The sequence below is a fragment of the Phlebotomus papatasi genome, chromosome 5 (assembly GCF_024763615.1).
Source record: "Phlebotomus papatasi isolate M1 chromosome 5, Ppap_2.1, whole genome shotgun sequence".
Taxonomy (NCBI): Eukaryota; Metazoa; Arthropoda; class Insecta; order Diptera; family Psychodidae; genus Phlebotomus; species Phlebotomus papatasi.
In genome coordinates this window covers 1446987-1473121 of record NC_077226.1, presented here as the reverse complement: position 1 = coordinate 1473121, position 26135 = coordinate 1446987, and the positions used below count along the sequence as shown (strand labels likewise).

Genomic DNA, 26135 nt, shown 5'->3' with positions numbered 1-26135 from the left:
TTTTTAAACTTGCATTTGTGTTTCTTTTTTTTTTAATTCTTCATTATCGAAGATGCCCGTAACAAACTTATGATTCATATCATCAAAATCGATTTTCAAATTCAAATTGATTTTTCATTATTTAAAATTTCCCACTGAAATTTTCCCGGTATTTTCTTGAGTGCTGCAAAAGCCTAATTTGATAGTTTTCCCTTTTATCGAGATTATCTGTCAAAATTGACAACTTTCAAATGTGACAGCTGTCAAAAATGCGATAAAAAGCTGTGTCAAATCGTGCACAATATTGTCCAAACAACTGTGTGAAGTTGCTCAAGACGCCTCACTTTAAAGGTCTTTTGGTGTGTAAAAAGGAGTGAATCCTTGTGATTGAAGTGTCTCTGGACATTGTCTCCTGGATCAGTCTTTTGAGAATTCTTGGGAATTTCTGAGGATCTTTGAGGGCCAGAAGAAGAAGAGAGTCCTCTCCCTGAAGGATATATATATATAGATATATACATAGAATTCTATATTGAGAGAGAGAGAAAAGGAAGGAGGACACAGAAGGAAGATATTTTCTTTTTTGCTTTTTTTTGGTTCCTTCGGGCATTATATTGTTTTGTTTGTTTTTGGTAAAAGAACCTTCCTGGGGACTTAAGTGAGAATCCATATGGTGATCCTGTGAGGCTGCTTTTTTTGACCATAAAGGGAGTCCTTGTCGTTTTTTGTTACCAGAAAGATAAAGGAGGAGCCCAAGGATGAGTGGTAGTAGTCAGCAATTCTGTATCCGATGGAATAGTCATTTGGGTAGCCTTGGAGCGGCATTTCCGCAAATGTTGGCCGGACAGCGTTTTGTTGATGTTACTTTGGCATGTGAAGGGCATCAGGTGCACTGTCATCGTCTGGTCCTAGCTGCCTGTTCTAGCTACTTTGAGGCCCTTTTGGGTGAAAATCCCTGCAAACATCCAATAATTATCCTGCCGCGTGACATAAAATTGTGGGAAATTCAAGCATTGGTGGATTTTATGTACAAGGGCGAAGTAAATGTTAGTCAGGCTGGATTGGGAGATCTCATTAAATGTGCCGAAATGCTACAAATCCGAGGACTGTGTGGTGCAGATGCAGCATTAAATCTCAATACAATAGCCACAGAACACAAGGACAATGCCAAACGGAATGATGCAAAAGATCCAGATGGAAATGATGCCCCAAAGACACAAACAACAGCATCAACCAATGACTCAATCCAAATGAAAATTGATCCAGATTCAAGGGAAAATACACCAGAAACAACAAGACTTACAACGGATTCAGATTTACCACAAACACAAGATGTCACAGTTAATAAAAATAAATCAGGTAAGTTAGCTCTTTTTCCACACTATTTTTCTACATTTATTTTAAATTTGTTAAATTACCTCTAAGTTCTTTTGTAAAATACTGGACTATTGCTTTTTCAACTAAGGTAAAGTACCCTCTAGTCGGCCGGTTCCTCAACTCTGCCAGTTGAATTATTTAACCAATTTTTTTTTAACGTTTTATAGTCAATTTCTATGAAATTTTCACTGATTTACGTTATATATATAATATCATACACCTTTTAATGTTAAATCGGTAAGACCATATTATAACAAATCTAAGTAAACTGGCCGACTACAGGGTACTTTACCTTAATTTATAAAAATTACCATGAGAAAGATCTGACACAAAAAGATAAAATTTACAAAAAATATGTTAGTAAATAGCAAGTTTCTTGAGAATAGAATAGAATAGAATATTTATTTTGTTAATAATGCCCCCGTTGAATGCAACAAGTTGGGACTATACAATATTTATACATTTTAATATAAAAGACAGATATATTTAGAACAAAATGTATACAATCAGATGCTTAACTATAATAACTAAAGATAAGTGTAACATTTTGAGAATTTCAAAGAATGTTAAGAGATAGCCTTTAAGAAAATTTTACTTAATCTCAAATTTCATTGTCGATTCTGCAAATGTACGTTTTTGTATTCATGGGAATCTCGGGGGTTGATTCTGAATGTATCTACCTAAGAATCAATTTTTTTTTCACAATATAATCTTGGAGAATGCCATAAGTGAGCGCCAACTGAGCGATAACCATTTTTCTACACTTCGTGTCTCGGCTATGACCATTTTTTTGGGTAATTATTGAGGAATTAGGGTAAATTGAGTCAATTCAAAACCTGTTCCAAATGGATTTTTTTCCCTACTCTAAATGGAAACGTCATTGTTTTCATGATAAATACAGTACTAAATTATTATATTTATTAATTTCTTATACCATTGATTCAGTATTTAGTTAATTTTGCTCCAAAGAAAGCGAAAATAACATGCTGACACTTTTGTGATGAGTGGAAACATGCTTTAGTCACTCCTATACCTAAAAATTCTAATCCGGCAACAGTTAGTGATTAACGTCCTATTATGGTATTCTTCCGTGCATGTCTAAGCCTCTGGAGATTCTTCTTAAGTGCTAGATTGAAGATTTTTTGAGTCAAAGCAATTTGCTTACTAGATTTCAGTCCGGTTTTCGTAGGCATCATAGCACGACTAGTGCCAACGACTCCTTCATATTATCATAGACGGAAGGTAGAAAATTTTACTCATACATACAAAGTCGCTGATAGGTATCTCGAAGCCCAACGACTTTTGCCGATTGCTACTCACCCCACTCACTCGCTCGACACGCCGATGATATGAAAGAGATGATGATGAGAAAAAGAGGAGGACAATGCTTTTTGGTTTTGGTTAAAAAGACGTTTTAATTTTCAGTACTTCTGTATTTTTCGCTTCTTACTTACAATTTCATCACTGACTAAAATTGAAAAATTTTTGAATATAATATTGCTTAAATTACATGACACTGAATAAAAAACATTTATCACAGGATTCTCACAAGCATCACAAATTCCACTTGGAAACTCAGTTTCTTCTTGAATACTTATCATTGTAAGCTTTCTTAAAATTATTCTTTGGTTTCTTTCAATCATGAATTCATGTTTTAATTCTGAACGATTAATTGCTTGAAAAATTGCACACATATGTTTAAAAAATATTAACAAAAGATTTGAGGGAACTTTCAAACCACCTCTTTGCATTTCATTAAAAAAATCATCATCGATCTTAACACATATGCCATCATACACAAACTCCTTACATAAATCACAAACTTTTTTTTTAAATAAGCATGAGCAGCATATCCACAAAAATAAATATTAGCTGATTCATTATATTCTGCTTCATCCAAATAATTGGTGTCCAGGATATGTAGGTAACTGCTGACATTTGTTTCCGGTACTTCTGTCTCTGCGCCTTTCTCAATTTTAAAATCCAGTAATAATATAAACATCAAACAAAATTGCACAATCATAAAGAGTATTGCCAGAAAAACTATTTAAATTTTTGGTCTGTTTTTTTTCCTTAACGTTTATGGAAGCAAAAAAAAAAACACTGAATTAGAATCTGTTAGACTTTCCAAGGTTGTAAAACGTTTCACAAATTTTGTTTATCGGTTTAATTTTTATTGTTGATTTTCGGTCGCTAAAAAGTGTCACGTTTTTAAAGGGGTAATTAGCCAGAATCTAAAGAAATTTACCTTTCTTATCAATGAATGAAGGATGAAATACAAGTGAATGTATAGTGAAGCAAAGAAGCACAAGCCTGTAAAAGTATTTAAAAAAAATTAAGTATTTCACCTCGATCATTATAGATCATAATCTTACTTGGTACAGAGCAGAGATTCTCGAATTAAAGATGAAGAATGAGTGTAATAAAATGTTGTAATGAAGTGATAAAGCTGCAATAGAATGAAAAAAAAATTGTAGACATTTTTATTAATATTTGTGGAGGACAGAGCGAAAATGGCACATATCCGCTCTCTACATTTATCCATTTAAATTCATTATTGAAATATTTCTTACTGCCTGAAAAAATTGCTCTTAATGACTCATCAAACACTATACTGTTATATCAGGAACAAAGACCTCAATGATATGATTGAGGACGCTCAATCTATCAACTGCAAGATTTTCTTTAACAAAATAACTAAAAATCGTACTACATATTCACTTCCAAGTTTAATAACATAACATTTAATGTTTAGATTTAGAGTACACAGTATTACACTGATTTAACAAATTTTGAACTATTCAAATACTTTTTAGACAATTTTATTTGGCGACAAATGAACACACTGATAGCACTTAATAAAAGATAATGAGAGATCGAGTGATCAATGCAATCGTTTTTATAGCTTCACAATTATCAGTGAATTAATTGACAAAAAAGCGGGAAACGTAGAGAATGATATCCAGATTTGCTCTGATTTATTGACAATTATTTCGCGCCAAATTTAAACACAACGGTTATAAACATGTTGAATCAATATTAGAAAGATTAAGTTCCACAGCTGCATATCTGTAACATTAGCTCAATATGTTTTACTTTACAACTAAAAGCAAGGAATTATGAAATATAAGAGTATTTTATGAACGTGATTTTCACATCGTTTATGCTGCAATGACTGTTTAGAATGGTACTTCTTCTATATGAAATATTGTATTTTTTGGGTTGGATTATATATTCTAAAACTGTTACTAATGTAATTTCGTAATTTCTCTCTTCTTTTTCCTGGTCCATCATATTGCAGATGAATATCGAATATTTTCCTAAAGTATTTGATTTTGAAGAAGGAAATGTTTTGAAATTTAAATTCAACCGCGCGGCAAAATTGAGAAGAAAGAAAAAAGAGGGAGAGTCACGTGACTAGTACCGCACCAATCCAAGCGCTTAAAAGTGACTATCGAATACATTCAAACCTCTACCTTTAGTCTATGGTACATATACAGGAGTCGTTGATGGTACATATACAGGAGTCGTTGTTGTAGGTTATAAAGTGTGAAATGGTAAACGCTCGGCATCCTGTGGCTCACACACACGGAAACATTTCAATGAAGCTATGTAGTCTCTTAATACATAACAAATAAACGTTCAGAATTTGCCCCTAGGTATAAAGATTGATATTTTATTATAAGATATCAAGATAAGAAAATTGCTGAAGTTCTGCTATTTATCATGTCGCCATTGTATTTTTTAGAAATTTATAAATAAAGGCGTCTACACATTGGGAGCAATTTTCGTCAAAAATTGCGTTTTTGACAAAAATTTGACGTTTCCCGCTACAACGCTGCAGGAAATTTCCTTCAAAAAGCAATTTTTGACAAAAATTTCTCCCAATGTGTAGAGGCCATAAGTTTAGGACCTAGTTATTTCATTTTTTTGCCATATATTCTTGACAGCTCGAAAGACAATCTTGAAAATTATCTGGATTTTTTCTTTTCCTTGTTTTTTTTTTTCTTCTTGATTTTCTTTGCTTTCCGAAGTTTTGCTATTTTTTGCAGCTCGAAGGTACCTTGAAGTACCTTGAAGTGGAATTGGATTTGGGAGGACGGGGGGGGGGCAGGGATAACAAAAAGAACAAAAAGAAAAAAAGAGAACATGAGTGGGTTGATTTGTAATTTTCAAATTGATATCTCTCCCAATGTCGCGTATTTAGTCACTATATCGTTATGGTTTTGTTTCTGTGGGGGGCTAGTTTTATTTGTTTTTTGTTTCTTCTGTACTTTTGTTGGTTCTTTTAAAGTGGTTGAGATTGATTTTGAATGAATGTCCTATTCTGTCCTCCACAGACAATCATCAGTCAGCTGAGGCGCCATCTTGTGGCACAATACGTGTGATATCGAATGAGAATCTATTTGAAAATTACAATCAACTTGTCAATGTTGTGGAGGAGGAGGATGAGGGCGAGGGAGGTGGTGGTGATGGTGGTGGTAGTTGTTGTCGTAATGATGATCATGATGATGATGATGATAATGGTGGTAGTTTGATGACAAAATTAGAAATAGATGATGATGATAATAGTGATGATATTATGATGCAACACCTAATTCCGCCATCTTTGAAGTACGATCGAAAAAGTATGTCAATAAGTGTACGATCGGGCAGGGCGTCATCTGTTGAGAGTTGCGAAAATATTATATGTTCACCAAATTTGGATGATAGCAATGAAGATGGCAGCAATACTGCATCAATTGCCATCTGTCAGCCACAGCATCAACGCCAACGACAGCAACAGCAACAAAATGGCGGTGATGATGGTGATGCATCATCATCAATGGACGATGATATGGATTTACCACCATTGATACCATTTACAAAGAATCAAATAAAAGATGAACAATTGATAGTGCCACCACCAAAAGCATTTGTCCTAAGAAATCCACGTGGTAATCAACCGAGATCGTACAATATTGATGCCCTGTGGGCAGCACTGATGAATGTCAAAGCTGGCGAATCAATCTACAGGGCATCACAGATACACAAAGTACCGAGAAAAACACTTAGAAATTGGATGAAACGTTGGGACATTAAGTCATCCTTTCCAATGCCACGTCAATTGCGTCAGGCGGCCGAGAAGAAGCGACTGAGCAAGATGGATGGATTGTGAGCACACAAACAAAGATGGCGGATGAAGTTTTGAGAAAAAAAATCCAGCTGACACTCCATTTGAACTGACATAAACGTCAAAAATGTGAAGAAAAAATTACCAAACTGTTAAAATGAAGAGAAAACTCTCCCTATAGCCCAATGACAGTGGCGATTCCACTGGATTTCCCGCAGACCTTTCTGCCATGTCCACGGATTTTACCGTTAAAAATCCGTGTGGATTTCTGAGGAAGAATTTGACGGAGAAAATATTCCATGAAAGTTAAGAAATGTCCGCGAGTTTCCATAGAACCTTCCCACGAATATTTCCACAGAAATCTACAGAGAATTTCATGAGCTTTCCAAAACCGTAAACGTTACTAAAATCGGTTTTAAATTGGATTTTTTTTGGTGAATTTTTGAATAAAAGAAAGATACTCTCTATTTCTTTTAATTTTCCATCAATTTTTTGGGGTATTTTCCCAAAAGGAAAACCTAATTTGGCCTTTTGCCGTCTTCTGGGGAATTTTCTCAGCTTTCAGAAAAGCCAAAAATCATCAAAATCGGATTTAAATTGGATTTTTGGTGAATTTTTGAACAAAAGAAAGAAACTGTCAATTTCTTTCAATTTTCTATCAATTTTCCAGTTATTTTCGCAAAGGAAAACCTCATTTGGCCTTCTCCTGTCGTCTGGGGAATTTTCTCAACTTTCCAAAAAGATAAAAATCATCAAAATCGGATTTAAAATGGATTTTTGGTGAATTTATGAACAAAAGAAAGAAACTGTCAATTTCTTTCAATTTTCTATCAATTTTCCAGTCATTTTCCCAAAGGAAAACCTCACTTGGCTTTTTGGTGTCTTCTAGGGAATTTTCTTAGCTTTTCAAAAAGATAAAAATCATCAAAATCGGATTTAAAATGGATTTTTGGTGAATTTTTGAACAAAAGAAAGAAACTGTCAATTTCTTTCAATTTTCTATCAATTTTCCAGTCATTTTCCCAAAGGAAAACCTCACTTGGCTTTTTGGTGTCTTCTAGGGAATTTTCTTAGCTTTTCAAAAAGCCAAAAATCATCAAAATCGGATTTAATTTGGATTTTTGGTGAATTTTTGAATAAAAGAAAAAAACTATCAATTTCTTTCAATTTTTTTTTCAATTTTCCAGTCATTTTCCCAAAGGAAAACCTCACTTGGCTTTTTGGTGTCTTCTAGGGAATTTTCTTAGCTTTTCAAAAAGCCAAAATTCATCAAAATCGGATTTAATTTGGATTTTTGGTGAATTTTTGAACAAAAGAAAGAAACTGTCAATTTCTTTCAATTTTCTATCAATTTTCCAGTCATTTTCCCAAAGGAAAACCTCACTTGGCTTTTTGGTGTCTTCTAGGGAATTTTCTTAGCTTTTCAAAAAGCCAAAAATCATCAAAATCGGATTTAAAATGGATTTTTGGTGAATTTTTGAACAAAAGAAAGAAACTGTCAATTTCTTTCAATTTTCTATCAATTTTTTTGGGGTATTTTCCCAAAGGAAAGCCTTAATTGGCCTTTTGCTGTCTTCTAGGGAATTTTCTCAGCTTTTCAAAAAGCCAAAAATCATCAAAATCGGATTTAAAATGGATTTTTGGTGAGTTTTTGAACAAAAGAAAGAAACTGTCAATTTCTTTCAATTTTCTATCAATTTTCCAGTCATTTTCCCAAAGGAAAACCTTATTTGGCCTTTTGCTGTCTTCTGGGAAATTTTCTCAACTTTCCAAAAAGATAAAAATCATCAAAATCGGATTTAAAATGGATTTTTGGTGAATTTTTGAACAAAAGAAAGAAACTGTCAATTTCTTTCAATTTTCTATCAATTTTCCAGTTATTTTCCCAAAGGAAAACCTCACTTGGCTTTTTGGTGTCTTCTAGGGAATTTTCTTAGCTTTTCAAAAAGCCAAAATTCATCAAAATCGGATTTAATTTGGATTTTTGGTGAATTTTTGAATAAAAGAAGAAAACTATCAATTTCTTTCAATTTTTTTTTTCAATTTTCCAGTAATTTTCCCAAAGGAAAACATTTAATTTGTTACGATGTTTAAAAGAAGAAGAAAAGTGCGAAAGAATGGGATGAACTTAGGCAAAAAGGGGCCTGAATTTCGATTTTATGAAATTTAGTCTAAAATGTATAAAAGATGCGCCATAGCCATTTATACGATTTTTAGTAATTTTTGATTTAAACAAAAATATAATCTAAGAACAATTTAAAATATCCTGGGATTTTTGAAGAATTTTCCTCCAAGAAAAACTATTTTTCTCCCCATGAAACATTTAAAAAGGAATTTTTCTTCCTGTGACACCGGTATTTTCCAATGTCTTGCGGAATTCCTCGGAATTTTCCACTGAGAATTGTATCTCGCTACTTTCCGGCTATAGGGTTATCCCGATAAAATAAAAATTCCCAAAAATTTTCGAAATTGTGTCAAATGGAGCTCCAGTTGGGAGAGACTTTTTTTGTAAAGAAGAAAGTTTGAAAACAGCAAAGAAATAAAAAAGAAAAGAAATAATAAAAAAAAAGCTAGTCCAAAGATATTAAAGAAAAAGAATACACATCTTATATTCTAATATATATATATAGATATAATAAATTAATTATAAATATTTATCTTTCTAAAATCTTCTTCGAAATTAAATTTAAAAGAAATTTAAAAAAGAGAAAAAAAAACAGAGTCATGCAGAGATTGTAGCAGGAAGAGAAATGAAAAAAACATTTTAATTAAATGTGAATTTAAAGTGATATTTTGTAAAAAAAAAAAAGAAAAAAATATTCTTCGTGTGAAAAATAGAATATTAAAAAGAGAAGGAAAAATGAATGAAAAAGAAAAATATTGGATGTTTTTTTTTCCTTTTGTGCCTTTGTACAGATTTTGCCCTGGCCAATGTGACATGCGAATATGATAGCCATGACGATGAGGGGAGCAATGGGGCTGGTTTTGGAGGTGCCACACGACGTATCAGACGTTCCGAGACCATTCTTGCCCAGGCTGCCGACTGTGTATCACGTGGACAGACCTTTCAGACAGTCTCAAATATGTTTCACATCCCAATATCAACAATAAGGTAAACCTCTAAAATTTACTTTTGATCTTTCAGTATGGCGACTCAACGGTTTTGTTGTATTCAAATATTCAAAGTTGGTAAATTGAAGATTGTGTTCTTTCCTGATAGATAGAGACTCCTGATAGAGAATCTTCTCGTAACGTTCTAAGAGAGTCAATCTAAGAATTCTCAGCTTGATACCTTAAGTCAGAGGTGTGCAAGAACCGTTTGAAATTGAATAAACGTCAAATGAAACTTGTACAGTGCTGTCTCGCTATATGCACAATTTGGGTACGTTTTTTGACAGTTCTCTCTCTGAATATGCACAACTTTTTTTGAAATTCCCAACGGTTTTTTTTCTTTCTTTTAAAACATTATTATTTTTTAAATGTTCTAGAATTCCCCGTGTTATTTTAACTATAATATGAGAGAGAAAAAATAAAATTAAGATAATTAAAAACGAGAAAAATTAGTTACCAAGAAAATAATCTTCTTTATTACTTTGTCAAAATGTAAACAAATTGATTTTGAATGCAACCGACACAAAAGCTGTGCATATAGAGAGTGTGCATATAAAGAGACAGAACTGTACATCAATGGCCAAACTATCATCAGACGTACAATTTTCATTTGACGTTTGTTCAATTCCAAACGGTTCTTGCTCTACCTTAACGCTACCTGAATAAACTTATTTTGACATTTATTATTTTTATTTTTATTTTATTTTGACAAAATATCCATTTGCATGTTTTATTAAGCGTTCTGAGGTCTATTTGACCCTTTATCGTCACGACTTAGGCTCTTGCGGTTCTAATAAACTCTATTTAACCCATTCTATACCATGGTATTATACATCATACGCAAATTGAGTGATTTTAGATAAATTTATTCCTGGGCAATTGTTATCCTAATTGCTGTCAGGAATGGATTTTTAGTTACTTTAGTTCATCAATTACTTGGAAAAAATAGTCCGGAAAATCATGCAAAAATTTTGCTCAAAATGGCGGACGGAAAATACGACATTCCGTCGAATTTGTTAAAATTGACCTCTTTCCTCTTTCCTGATTTGAATTCTAGTTGGCAATTTGTTTTCTTAGATAGTTACTCTATCTAAATCAATAGAGTTTGTAATGAATTAATGTACAAAATTTAAATTCAGTGACCGTTAAGACGCGTGTTTTGAGGGCGGCTCGCCCGCGCCCCCATAATGGATAAAATTTCTTTCTTTTCAAAAAATTCATTTATTAATCTGTAAGGAACTAATCCCAAAATATGAACATTCTATCTCAAATATTTCTAGTAGGGGAAAGGGCTCATAATTTTGACCAGTTTCTAAATTTGGACACTTTGAGGATAAAATTGGACACTAAAAATAAATTGATTAAAATGATGGATTTTTATTCCAATATTTGATGAATAATGAATTCTACAGGGCGGTGATATTAGCTCTGAAAAATGCGACCAGTTTTAGTGTAATTTTTTTCCTGTTTTCGTACACATTTCACGAGATATCTCCGAAACTATGTTATACGGGCTTCAGACCTAAGGCTTAGCCAAATGACTTAACTGAACTAATTTCTCATAAATCATGAGTTTTAGATAAATGTAACTTAGGATTGGATTATTAAAAATAAATAACCTATTAGGATATCAAAAAACAATGAAATTGCTCGCCATTTAAGATTTCGAGACCTTTGGGAACTGGGTTAAGCCTCTAGTCTGAAGACCGCTTTAGATTGCCAATTTAGGGTTTTCGGTTGCCTCTTTATTATTAAATTGGCTTTTATTTTGTATTTGTATTTTTTTGCTAATTCATTTCACAATGACAGAAAACAGCTAATAAACTCAAAAGTTTTTTCGGCGCGCTAGAAACAATATGGGAAACATAGGAAATGTCATGCCCCTGGAATTCTATCTAAATATTTGTTCTTTTTGGAAGATTTTAACACTAAATAATTTCTCAAATAATTTCTATTTCTATAATAATTTCTCTAAAACAAATTTCTCAATATCTTTCTAATAATGGTTTGCTCAGTGACTATCAATCAGGCTTCCGTTGTGGACACAGCACCACTACAGCCCTTCTTAAAGTGAGCCATGACATATCGGCGGCTATCGATCGCAACCATTTTGTGGTCTTGGTATTGCTTGACTTTACTAAAGCGTTTGATAGTCTGCCGCATGACTTGGTTTGCTATAAACTCTACAAGCTTTTTAATTTCTCCTCATCCGCGGTCTCTCTTATTGCCTCTTATTTCAGCGGAAGATCTCAGAGAGTTAAATTTGGAGATAAATTGTCTGCCCCAGCTTCTCTGACAAAAGGCATTGGACAGGGATCCATTCTTGGACCCCTGCTTTTCTCTCTATTTATCAATGACTTACCAACTGTCTTGCGCAATTGTTCATACCACTTGTATGCTGATGATCTGCAAATTTACATTGAAGGTGATTCTTCTGACCCATCCTCTACCTTTCAGCTCATGAATGACAATTTGGCGAAAGTCGAGCACTGGTCCGTTTCAAATGGCTTACTCCTAAATCCCAAAAAGTCCCAGGCTATTATCATAGGCAAAAAGGCAGCCAACATTACTCCCTATCCTCTAGTCCTTCACGGCGAAGTTATTCCTTTTGTGGATCAGGTGAAAAACCTGGGTATTGTCTTTAACAAGACGTTATCTTGGTCTGACCATGCATCCACCATTTGCCGCAAGGTGAACTTTTCTCTCTATACACTTAGACGCTTCCGGGACATCACGCCCTATGATATTCACTTGCTCCTAGCCCGAGCACTGCTACTTCCATTTTTTAATTATGGAGCAGAGCTCTTCTTTCTGTCGGATGCTGACACGATTCACCGGCTTTCAGTTGCTTTCAACAATTGTGTGAGATATATTTGCGGGTTGCGCCCTCGTGATCACATTTCTTCTTATAGAAATGTTTTTGTAGGATGTGATCTCCCATCGCTACTTCAAATGCGCGCTCTCATCTTTCTTAACCGGTTGATTGCATCGGGATGCCCTGGGTACCTGGCCTCTCTCTTGACTCCTGGCGGGTCGGCTAGAGTCGGTGGACTGATTGTCCCTAAAGTTGTCTATACATTAGGAAAAATATGGATGAGTGGCCCTTCAATAATACTATTGATAAAAAGCTTCAATTATTGAAGAGAATTATTGAAGAAAATGCCTCCACACAGGAACTAATGCGCTTCAATATTGACACTTTGTGTCATTTCTCGAGTCTCCTAGCGGCTTGAGATTATTTTTCGTGAAAATTTATTATTTGGCTACTAGAAAAGCATGGAAAGTGTTTATAGAAGTTCATTGAGATAGTGTTTAGTGAATATTAGTGGAAAATTTTCCAAAAGTGCGATGTGAAGGTGTTTTGTAGAGATATTGTTCGTAGTGGAATTCAACCAAGTGTTACAAGAAGTTTTCACTCGTTTTTTTTTTAATTATTGGTAGTAATCCCTCCTGTACATCACTTTCCAATTTCTAAAATGATCCGACACATATCCGGGCGACAATACGGTTTTTCAGAACTTCAAAACATTGAAACATAACCTCAAACTTTGTTCTAAATAGTTTTCTGAAAAGTGTACAGCAGCAGAAGAATACTGTAATCCAGAAGAGTGAAAAGCATCAGTGCGATGTGTCGTTCTAGAGCAGTGATACAGCAGTTTGAATCGCTGACTGAGGGATTTGCTAGCTACATATGCTCAGTTTCCTCGATGGAGGTATTGAAGTGCTGAAAACCGAACAGGATAACAATCTGACAGCAGCTGCCGGAGCCGGACGGGTGGATGCTGCGAGTCCAGTGTCGGCTGAGACGTTAGCCCACATCGCCCTGATGATGAAAAAACCACGAAGTTTTTCCCTGATAAGGCAGCTGACGGACATGTGGCTGCTGTGAGTCCAGCCTCGGCTGAGAAGTTATCCTTGATCACCCTGATGATGCAAAGACTGCGAAGTTGCCCCTGATAACACTGTAGAAAGTGCCAGTGGGATGCAGGATCCAACAGCTGGTGGTTTAAATACATCCGGATGGCTTAAACAATAAACATTCTACGAGGAAATGATGGAGTTTAAGAATCTGGAAATGGCAAAGAGGGCTCGTTATAAGCTAGTACTCTTCATTTAGAAGTTGAGGGACCCTCATATCCGGCTGTTGGATTACAGATATTCACTTGCATCAGGGACTGTTCTGACTTGTAAGTGCTTCTGCTGCCCAAAGGTTCATGGATACACTCAGAAGCTCTTCCTGAGATTCACAGAAGGGAGTTGCAGACAGATTATGGATTAGACTCCGCTCCAGAGGTACAGAAAAATCTCAGATATAGAAACAAAAAATTAATGTATGTATAAAATTGTGAATACTTTTTATTTATAATTTTTTAATTAAAAAAATTAATAGAATTAACAAAATCTCTTTCTTTTTGCCAATATTGTGTCACTTCAACTGTGGCTCCCAGTGTCTTTGCTTGAGAAGATCTCGCGCCTTATCTATTCCTTGATATTTTATATTGAAGAGATCCACGGATTGTGTTCCAACTAAAAAACTCACGGGATCTGCTAATGCAATAGAATGTCTCACTTCCATCCCAATTCAATTCCTTACCTTGATCTGTTCTCCAGCTGGATGCTGGGATTGCGATCTGCTTTGTCTCAGAAGCCTCAATCCATGTCCAGATGTACAAATTACTCCCAATTTACATATGAACAAAAACTTTCACCAAAACTAGGGTGAATTCCACTAGGAAGTTACATTCCCTGAAACACACTTTTTTCTTTTTGAACTTGCACCAAAATCGACAAATAACATTTTTCGAATATTCTGCAACACAAAATGTTCGAATTTGCGTGAAAAAGAAAAAAATATTTTGATGAAAATATCTAATGAACTTGATATCGACCATTTCTTCCATATTCCACTTCAATAATATTATGGAAGAATAATATTGATGATATTTGTCTCAATGTGTAGGGGTAAACAATATTGAAAGACAATATGGAAGAGAAGTCATCCATATTGAAACAAATATTGAAGAAATTGCCTCCACATTAGACAAATTTTCTTCAATAATCCAAATTTATGTCCATATGTTTTGCTAATGTGTAGGCAATTTTCATCAATATTAAATATTGATTGCAAATATTGATGAAATTTTCTCCTAGTGTATAGACAGCTTAAGTCACACCATGAGTCCTTCAGACGAACTCTATTTGTCAAAGGGGTTTTTATGTATAATTCTCTCGCTCCTCAGAAGCGTAGATCGCCTGACACTATTAGGGAGCACTTCCAGAATGGACCTTGCTAATTTCTCTTTTCATCTTTTAAATTCTTGATTTGTTTTATAAGCTATATTTTATTTTACTTTGCTTCATTTTCCTTTTTTTTTTAAAACTATTTTTTTATTTGTTATTTTATGCCACAAATTTGTAAGAGGGAACTACCCTAAGTTTTGTGAGTCAATAAATTGAAATACGTTAAAATTTGAATATGATTTGAGTTGAAAATTCAGTGTGAGCAATTGCTTACGAGAAATATGACAGAACTTTGTGTTTACTTCAGTCTTATTTAGCTGTGATGAAGTACTAACAATGTTTCTTCGCTTTTTTTCAGTGATATTATTAAATATTCATTGAACATTGTATTGATTGAGATTAAAGTGATATTTGCTCTTTGAATTAGATTTTTCGTGTGAAAAATGGAAAATTTTCTACAAGATTCACCAGGTTAGGTGATACTCCTTATTTTGGACAGGTGTCTTTCTCACGAAATTTCGTGAAGTTTTAGCTTTTGTGATGAGCTAGGTTGGACAAATGCCTGGAGAAACAAAGGAGCATCATCTTTATGGCTCGGGCACACCTTTTAGATCAAGAAAATTTCATGAAGTCGAATTTCGGATCCCTTTCTTTTTCACTTGTTTTGCATATGTCTATCTCATTCACTCGCACTCTTCTTCTTCTCTTAAACATCACTCCAAATTCAATTTAGCTCAATTGAATTTGGTATTCGAAAGAATGAGATAGTCATATGCAAAATATGTGAGAAAGAAAGGGATGCGAATTTCGAGTTCATGAAATTTTCCTGATCTAAAAGGTGTGCCGGAGCCATTACGAACGAGATGTAGCGAGAAAATTCTTGAAAGGCTCACTTTAATGAATGATATGGAAAGTTTCCGGGTTTCTTGTGACATTCTACGTTTCCCTTACATGACCAGGAAGAGGACTTGCTAAGATTGGTTCATCAAATGAAGAACAATGGGCATCCTATTGAGGCGGATTATCTGTCCAAATTTACAGCCAAGTTGGCCAAATTAATAAACAAGTTGTCCAAAATAAGAGTCAAATTCACCTCAACATATCAATTCATTTTTAAACGTATTAAAACTAAATTTTAGTAAAAATAAGACGATAAATAGCTTGCCAAGTTTCTAAACAACCGTTCTGAAAAGAGAGTAACAAAAAAAGTCAATTAGTTTTGAAAATATCGCACTTCAAACTTGGAACATCGATGCTTAGAAGTAGACTGGTCAAAATTTAAATTGAAATTGAAATTTCAATTTAAATTTTCATTTGACAGAAAGAGACAAACATATCATATTTCAGTTTGAAAGAGTAAGAGGTTAAAATTTCAATCGATTGAATTTCACTCAATTGAAAAGATGTGCCAGCGCCATTAAATTTTAAAATTAAAGGAGAATGGTCAAAAGTATATGGGCGCTGGTCCCGGAATCGCCACAAATGAGAGTAGGTGCATTTTGTAGGTACTGATATAAGATTGAAAAATTGTCGGGACCCAGGACGATAAACGCTGGGAGTCCTTGTAAAAAAGCGTTTATCCATCTGAAATATCGCTGTTTTGACAACGAATTACTCAAGAACGACTAAAGCGATCTTGATGAAATTCGGTATAGAATCAGTGTATTACTTAAACTTTTTATTCATGCATACCACCTCCTCCCCCTACCCTCCATTCTTGTAGCCCCCATACAAAATGAGAGCATTTTACCTTATAATTCCCTTCTGAGAAGAGGTAAAAAGCTGAAATTCGACATGGGAACAAAGCTTAGGGAACACACTTTAACTAGCATACCACCCTAACACCCACCTATCTGATAGTCCCAATATAGAAGGAATTCCTTCGCGCAAATTGTTATAAATCCACTGAATTGCATGTTAGTACAACTTCTGTAGACAATAAATCGAGAAGCAACTCCAAAACCTTAATTACAATATCAAAAAAATCACCACTAATGCCAATTAGATTATATAAGGATATGTTTCTATCTTTCACGTACCAACAGATCTTAATGAGGCGAAAAATTAAATATAAAAAAATCTGGAAAATAATTGTTAACGTTATTACTTATTCATTTATTTTCGTTCAATCAAGTTCGATCAAAAAATTCTTCGGAAGGATTGTTGAAAATACCTCTTCTTAGAAAGAAGTTACCAGGTAAAATGCTCTCATTTTGTATGGGGGCTATCAGAATGGTGGGTGGGGGGAGGGGGTGGTATGCATGGATAAAAAGTTTAAGTAATACACTGACCCTATACAGAAGTTCATCAAGATCGTTTTAGCAGTTCTTGCGTAATTTGTTGTCAAAATAGTGATTTATCGGAAGGATAGAGGCCTTTTCACAAGGACTCCCAGCGTTTATCGTCCTCGGTTCCCGCAATTTTTTAATCTTACACCAGTATCTGCAAAATGCGCCTACTCTCATCTCTAGATAAAGGTGAATCGGTGCCCATATATACTTTTGACCATTATTCCTTCTAAGAAATAGTTTTTATGCTCTAGAATTTTTCCTCCATAGTTTAGAACATTGGTCCCAGAACAAAAGTTGTTACCTATACCAATGTCTATCCATTGACATAGGTCCCGTTCGTGGCGATTCCAGGACCGGATTTGACCATTCTCCTTTAAATTAAATGGTTTCTCTTGTGTATCAATCTTAAAATCCGTGTGACATTTTGGTCCGATAATCGAGAGTCTACTGTGGCAAGAACTCTACAAGGTCCATCCATGGAAAGGTCTCAATCTCAGCTAAAACATTGTAAAATTTTATCGAAATCCGTTAATAGGAAACCGAAGATATAGTCTGATATCAATAGACTTTTCAATTACACAGCTCTCTCTTCGATATCCGGCTGACAAGGAGACAAAATGACATTTGGATTATTTGAATTTGATCTACGGTTTTTCACTTTTGCGCTGTGTGATATTATTTTCCGTCGAAAAAGAACTGAATTTTGTAGTACAGTAGACTCTCTCTCAATCGTGAATATGGGGCAAAATGTCATCTGGTTTAGCGATTGAATTGAGCGTCAAAGCCTCTGTAAATTCCACAAAAAGTGCTCAATTATAGAGGATCACGATAAAATAGGAAGAACTACTGCGAATTTGAGCGAATTTGTTTCATAATTAAGCGTGAAAATTGTCAACAAAATTTGACGCCCGATTGAGAAAGAGCCGATTGAGTGAGAGTCTACTGTAATCGATACTAAACGGAGCTGTCAAAGTCAAATGTCACTTTTAATCCTGTCATTTTCACTGGCTGGAAATATCCGAAGAACTCTCTGATGTCCATCCAACTTTGACATATTTGAAGTACTTACATTAGGACTTTCGACTAAGTAGTTTTTTAAGTACTATTTTTTTTCTTTTTCTTTTTTTAGATTTTTCATGGCTCGCAAGGGAATTCTACCACGTCGAAAACGCGGAAGGGCTGCAAATGGCGATGGTGGAAGGCAAAATAGTTCAGGTTCCCGATCACGTGCCATCAGTGAAGAACCACCATTTCACTTTGTCAACTTCAAATTACCCAAAATCCGACCGAAACTCTAATGAAAGTGGATGAAAATAGTTTAGAAAAAGAGAGAGAAAAATAAGGAGAATTATTTAAGAAAAAAAAACCAAAAGAAGAACACAAAATACCTCAATAATATTAAGCACCTGAAATTTCTTGTGTTTTTCTTTCTTTCTTTTTTTTTTGTACTGAAGTATCGCAAAGATAAATGAATTTCCCACAAAATAATTTTCTCTTTTATTAATTTGTTTGTTTTTTTCTTTGTGAAATTGTGTCTATTACAGTAACCCCACTATTTGCAAATTTCCTTTTGTTTTTGTTGCTTTTTTTTGTTGTTGTAGAAAGTACATTTTTAAAGCCTATTTTATCGATGCCTTTGGCAGGATACTGTCCTTCTGACGTCTCTTGTTGAGCAATGGATTGCTGGAATTGTCCAGAGATTTGATTTTCATCTATTGAAGAGTCGAGAAGACAAAAAAAGTGAGGTTAGTAGAAAAAAAAAACAGAAATCAGAAGTGGGATATTTGGGAATAATTACTTGATCATAGTCAACTCGCATTGTGGCCAGAGATCTTGTCATTTCTTCCTGAACTTCCGGCCACTGTTCCTCACTCTCATTGAGAACTCGACCGGTGTGAAGCGGTGTCTGGGGCACATTTGTATACTGTGCTATCCATGAATTTTTGATCACTTGCTCAATGGTAAGACGATGTACTGGATCAACATTCAGCATGGCCCGAATGAGATCCTTGGCCGATTGACTGACATTTGACCATTCGGGACTTGGAAATTCATACTGACCCGTCCGTATTCGTTTCTTCATGCCAGGCGATATAGCTAGGCCATTGCTACTGTAGAATGGTGGAAAGCCACATAATCTGCCGAACATAATACAGTACATTTATTAAAATTCACACTAATGGGGCTTACATTTTCTTAGTAAAGAGATCGTATAGACCAAGGATGAACTGATAAGAAAATGCGTTAAATTGAGAAAAACGCGGAATTTTTCCTTTATTTTCCGACTTGCGAATTGAATATCTACTTTTTAATTCAGACATCAGTTAAATTTAACGAGATTTTATTGACATTTTTCATATTTGATTAGGGTAAATCAAGCTAATTCAAAAGCTGCTCTAAATGGAATTTTTTCCCTACTCTAAATGGAAACATGACTGTTTCCACGATAAATACACTACTAAATTACTAAAGGGTGGCTGAAAAAAATGCAACAACTTTCAGAGCGCATATCTATCAAACCGCAGTTGATAGTGGTTTCATATCTTGCACAGTGGTAGTTGATTTTATTGGCTAAAAGCCTACAAAAGCATTTTCCATAATATTCTGTAGAAGTTTTTTAAACTGTAATGGAACTCAAACCGTGCTCTTCAAAACCGGAATGTAATTAAACTTTTCGTTTTTCGAAACATAACTTAATACAGGGATACTAGTAGTATTTTAAAATGCTTTGGTGGAGGACTAAAAAAATGCTTTATTGCTAGTTATCGTTCTTAAAGTGAAGAAGCAAATTGAACAAAATCTGCGTCACATTTGCAAACAAACAATCTCTGAGACGTATAGATCGCAAATAACCATGAAATAAATATTGTTAAAGGACCTCTATATGAAGCCTTAAAAATTCTGAAAAGGACGAGGAGTAAATTCGTTTGCACGTTTGTTATCAGTTCAAGAATGTCATCTTTTCTGTTAAGGAAAAATTTTCAATTCAGTAATTGATATGCAAACAAAATGATTGTGTCTATGTGAAGGAAAGATCATACGATAATTTACACGTTCAAATGGCCACAGGAAATAAAGGACCACCTTATTTGAAGGTCTGGACTTCCTTGAAGACAAGTTATCGCTTTCCACTCGGGTTTTTAGGCTGTACCGTCAAAACGGTCAAAATGAATGCCAATGTGTTTCAGGAAATTGTCCTGGAAGGAGTGTTGGAGTCGTAGACAAACAAAAATTTTAGTAAGAAGTAATGGAAGTTCGATCAAGACACGACAACGTCGAAGAAATCACGCTCCGAATAAGATTTGGCTAAAAAAAAACGTTTCGTACTTCATTTTGGAAAATCGGTTGACTTCTCAAAGAGAGGCATTTTGTTGGTCAAGATTAGGACTATAAACTACCAAAGTATCAATGAGCTGAAGGCAGCCCTTCCTCGTGGAAAGCAGGACATTCAGAAGACTGACATTTGTGCAAACTGAGATAGCGCTTCCAACAGACTTAAGATCATAATTAAGTCAAAATAAGATCGTATTGAACAAAACCGATAATATTCTAAAATTTTTATGTAATTTTTATGTGGGTCAATTTTTGAATATTTGATGGTGAATTTCATCAATTTCTATGAATTTGTCACTGATTCGTATTATTTAAAGAATAATTGACCTATTAATGTTAGATCATACACAAAATATTATAGCAAATATAATTAAATTGAATAAATAAATCTACCGGTCGAATAGAGGAACCGGTCGAATAAAGGGTACTTTACCTTATTTACTACCATTAGATAGATTTATTTTGAAAATACTGTTTTTCGCACTTGTTCAGTCTTTTTTGACCCATATAAAATTCAAACGGTAAGAGATATCGACTTCCGGTCTTCGATGACCCCTCCTCAAATGACATTATCTCGAAAGTAATCTCTTTGTTTTTACCCCCTCCCCCTTCATGCGTTCCCTATCCCCCAAAAATAAGCAAAAAATGTGGTTATTCTACTTTTGCAAAAAATTGGCCCTGACGATTTCCTTCATTTTTGGATATGTTATGGAGGCACTTCAGATGAACATTTCGTCCTTAGACACCTATCATCGGAAATATCGCCATCTTGAATTATTGAAGGTTCAAGCTTAATTTTCACCCGATTTGGTCAATTAATTAATTAAAATGTTAATGATTTTTTGAAACCCTCTTCTTGAACAAAATTTTCAACTTCAAGATGGTTTTGTGGTGACTTATAGATAAATTAAAATCGACAATAATTTTATATGCACCAGAAAAAATTTGCGAAAAGAAATATAAGGCAGAGCTCTTTCTCGGGAGTTCGAGCATCTCGCAAAGCCTCGGACGCTTTGCCACCCCTTTTAAGGATATTTTTCTAGCGATTGTAGCCATAAATTAAATTATTTATCATAAAATACTACAAATATTTTGTAGGACATTATTATTATTATTATATTAAAGAAACGATAATTGCAAACGATTTTTTTAAACGACATTTGAGTTGCACTGGAATATCAAAACTAACAAAATAGCAATAAAAATAATTTCAAATTTAAACAAAAATGATAAAAAAAAAAAGCTTTGAATAATGTAAAGAGAATTAGAAAATAGACATTTAATTTTTGCTTAATTAACAAAAAATAGTTAAGTGATTATACACTGTTTGTTTCTATGCGAATTTCTTGATCCATATTTTCTTCTGGATTCTATTTTTTTATTTTACATATTTGTTCTTCGTGAAAAAATGAATTTATTAAAACACTGAAATTTGCAGTGTAATTCCACATGAATAAGTTTTCCAGATTAATATCGAAAAAAAGGCCTTCCAAGAGAAATAATTAAAATATAAATTTTATTTTCAGTTGAATTAAAATGCAATTACGATATCCAAAGGAATGATAAATAATAACACTATGTAACACGGTTTTGTTAACGGAGATCTCACATGGTACGTTTGATAGAGTCAAGTCCCCTGATTAAGAATCTGGTCTTGGTTTTGCTCCTATACGTAACAATTTTTTTTTAATTAATGCTTTTATATTTTTTCTGCTTTGCCTTACATTATCCGTTATATCTCAGGTTCTAGTGAACGGAACTTGAAAAGTGTGGGTGCGTTGGAAAGCTCATTAGTCGAGTTTCAATTTTGGTAATAACAAAAGACTTTGTAAAACCACTCCTTCAGGGTGTAAACTTGGAGTTTCTCTAAAAATTACCAAAAAAATGGTCCTAAAGTGAGGTTTTAAAAATTTGTATAAAATAAACTAAACAAAATATTAAAAATCCAATGATACCAGGTGATAGGCCACACTCAGAACTACAATTTTGTTCATCTGAGACATCGCGCTCCGATCACTCTAAATGCCTAATTTGTTGGTTTTTGTCATTTTCCAAAAATATGAAGTAGCTATTTTAGAGCAAATTTCTTAAAGATTTCTGAGAAAACATCTTTTAAAACTTGTGTGAAACATACATAACTGTTGAGATTCTTCTTTAATTCGATCGATGGACCATCAACATGATTTTCTTTAACATCCCTAAGAAAATGGGTATTTAAATGCACCCTCAATATTAATGCACCCATTCCCGAAGAAAAGATGCAAATTGAATTTAAATAATTATCGCGAAAATATTTAGCGATTTTCAGTTTCAATCAGTGTGTCTCCACTAAATTTCGTCAATTTTGGTTGTTGTCTCAGTCACCGCCGTTTTTCGTTGTTAACTAAATGGAAAACAATGGCTCCGCAAAAGACAGTTTTGTGCAGTTTAATTGCGGAAAAACTTATTAATTCGATTAGAATCTGTAAAATACATTTCAATAAGGTATCATCTTTTTTCCAAAGTGTTTTAGTGCCTGTATTCGTTTCAACGAAGCTATGTAGTCTCATACTACATAGCAAATAAACTTCAGAATTTGCTCCCTGATTACTTTAAATCGTAAGAAAATAAATAAATAAATCACACACAGGAAAAAAAATGTGTAAAATTTTGTTACTATAATAGTGCAAAATCGACCATTTTACTTGTTTAATTGAAGAATGTTTAAAAAAAATGAACAATAATTTGGTAATTTATTGTCACGTGATTGAAAATTACCACTAATATTGTTGAAAAATTTTCAACAACGTTGTTTAATTTGAAAATGTGTAAAATTTTAACACTATAATAGTGTGAAATCGGATAAATTAATTATTTAATTGCAATCTGTGTAAAAATTTCTCATTATTTGAGAAGAGGCCGACATACAGCCCTTTACCTTATATAAGTACATTGCCCGCTTTCTAATCCGGATGATTGGGAGACAATATGATAGATGTCCGCTTCGTAATCCGGATAGATTTTTTGAATTTATTCAACGTCTCGAGAATATAATACAATTTTTTTTGTTGTAGAATTAGAATAAAATTTTTAAAGAAGATTAAAAAGACAATACAGTAGACTCTCTCTCAATCGGGAATATGGGGCGAAATGTCATCCGGTTTGGCGATAGAATTGAGCGTCAAAGTCTTTGTAAATTCCACAAAAAACGCCCAATTATAAAGAATCACGATAAAATAGGAAGAACTGCAGCGAATTTGAGCAAATTACCTTCATAATTAAACGTGAAAATTGTAAACAAAATTTGTCGCCCGATTGAGAAAGAGCCGATTGAGTGAGAGTCTACTGTAATTAGAGAATTATATACTATTAAACTTGATTGAATTAACAAAAACTTTATAAGATAATTCATTTTCATTGGTGAACACACATGCACTACATGACCTCAAAATTATTTTGAATGTAACCGTCAATAATTCGTCCGGATTACGCCGATCCGGATTAGAGAGCGAGCACTGTAAATATTGGAATTTTATTTTATTTTCAATAAAATACCAAATACTACGAGTACTACTACCAATAAGTGATTGAGAAAAAAAATCTATCAAAAGTCTGGTCAGCCGGGTTAATTTCAAAGTAAATATAATATATATTTATATATATTTATATATATATTAATATTCCGGGTAAATATTGAAAAATAGAGTTAATTCTTTTAATCGAAGTGGTCCGTATCCAGAAATAGTCGATTTAGAATGAGTAAAAAATTACTTTTTCAGTGATATAGGACCCATTTTGGAAATCACTTCCATTTTAGCGGACCGCTCGAATTTGTATTTTTTTTGGAGTTTCAGTGCTTTCAATCGGATATATTTGTACAATTATTATGTTTATATCCATAAAATTCAACTCCCTTAACTCTTTCGTCTCTTTTGGGACTCTGAGTACCCAAAGAAGCATAAATGAATACCCAAGAAACAATTTTTTCTTAATATAGTCTTGTAGAATTCCTTAAGTAAGGCACTATAGAACAAAAAATCTTTTTATTTACTTATAACGCTCTTGGTTCCATCACTGAGATTACTATAAGTAAAGTGGCGCACTCTTAAGGATCTTAAGAGCTTCTATAGATATTTCAACAGAAAATTTTCACTTTAAGTCTTTTAAAAGTGCACTAAAAGACTTGTTTAATACTTGGTTCTATAAGGCAGCTATTTTGCTTCTTGGGTATTCTATGAAAAACAATGTTTTTTTAAGGATGTCCAAATGTAAGATATTTTTTGTTTGTTTGAAAGAGTTAACTCTTTCCGGACCGCAGCATATGCTGCAAGCCAATTTTATCATTTTTTTAATCAAAAATATCTAAGCTCAAGAATTAATTGAGGTCCTACAAAAAAAAATCTTATATTTTGACATCCTTATGGTTTGTAATCGTTCACAAGAATTGGATTTTTATCAGTTCTGAATAATTAAAAAAACATTGCTTTTGCTTCTTTGGGTACTACAGTCCCAAAAGAGACGAAAGAGTTAAACGTTTTTTTTTTTGTTGAAAATAATTAATTTTATCGGGATAATTGGTCATTTTTACATAGAAAATTAAGATATTTTCCAATATCGAATCATTCGTTGTTTTTTTGATTATCTAAAGCTCATCCTTGAAGTATAAACGATCTCTTAGGTTCTAAATTGACCTTGGAATAGAAGGATTATACTCACAGGATGTACATGATGACACCAAGTGACCAAATGTCACAGCTTTTGTCGTATTTTTCTGGTCCTAGTACCTCAGGTGCCACGTAGTAGGGAGTGTAGCAGGGTGTCTGGAGGGTATCCTTTATTGATGTCTCCTTGGCAAAACCAAAATCTGTCAATTTAAGGACACCCAATGGCATTGGGGCACTGTACAGAAGATTTTCCGGCTTCAAATCCCGATGGGCAATATTCATGCTGTGCAAATGATGTACAGCAATGCAGATTTCATGCATTATCTGAGCTGCTTCTCTCTCCGTAAATGGACTATCCTGTCGATCCTGAATCCGTTGAAATAATTCCCCTCCTTCCATGCAATCCATCACAACTAGGAGACAATTGGCACCTGCATAAGTATTCTCATAGACATCCCGAATGGCTACAATATGACGACATCCACTGGCACGCCAATGCAATTCAACTTCACGACGAGATTTTGGATTATCATGGAGGACCTAACGGAAAAAACAGCCCCAAGGATAAAATGCTCCATTTAGCAAAGGTCCATCTGGTATTAGAAAAAGGTTAAAAAAAGAACTAACCTTGAGGGCAAATTTATCAGAAGTTCGTCGATGAATACACTGAACGACTTTACCATTGAGTCCTAGACCAAGGATTCTCGATGATATTTCGTAGTCATCGGTGATTGGGGTACTTTTGGGCACTTTACCATCGCCCAATTGATTTCTCTGCATCATTTTTCTCTCTCTCTCTTAAATCTTAAAATTCTTTTCTTCTTCTTCAAACTACCACAAATATATCCTTATCATACCACACGAATAATGTCCACTAAGACAATGCAGGATATGTAGGATGTTGGTAAAATTTTCCCAAAATACGCGCCTTATTGAGAAAAAATATAGCACGGGGTGACTGCATAGATTAAATTGAGAATTCCAGACACTTTTGGGCTATTTTGCACCCAAAATGACACCAATGACACATGACAGTTGGATGTTGGGAAT

At 34.0% G+C, this 26135-nt stretch overlaps 2 protein-coding genes across 3 annotated transcripts; one reads left to right on the top strand and one right to left on the bottom strand.

Moving 5' to 3' along the window:
* Window positions 1-239: 239 nt before the first annotated feature.
* LOC129808746 (protein bric-a-brac 1) lies at window positions 240-18597 on the top strand. 2 transcript variants are annotated; one of them, XM_055858573.1, is made up of 3 exons: window positions 246-1335; window positions 9383-9578; window positions 18239-18597. In XM_055858573.1, the coding sequence occupies exons 1-3, from the start codon at window positions 735-737 to the stop codon at window positions 18405-18407; spliced, it is 966 nt and encodes a 321-aa protein (XP_055714548.1). In that variant the 5' UTR covers window positions 246-734; the 3' UTR covers window positions 18408-18597. The 2 variants fall into 2 exon arrangements, with proteins under 2 accessions (XP_055714547.1, XP_055714548.1); XM_055858572.1 differs by lacking the exons at window positions 9383-9578; window positions 18239-18597 and adding an exon at window positions 5694-6933 and having other exon boundaries at window positions 240-1335.
* On the bottom strand, window positions 18586-26135 carry LOC129808748 (MAP kinase-activated protein kinase 2). The gene is made up of 4 exons (XM_055858576.1): window positions 25713-26135; window positions 25138-25625; window positions 18908-19247; window positions 18586-18821 (listed from the first exon to the last, which is right to left on the bottom strand). The coding sequence occupies exons 1-4, from the start codon at window positions 25866-25868 to the stop codon at window positions 18729-18731; spliced, it is 1077 nt and encodes a 358-aa protein (XP_055714551.1). The 5' UTR covers window positions 25869-26135; the 3' UTR covers window positions 18586-18728.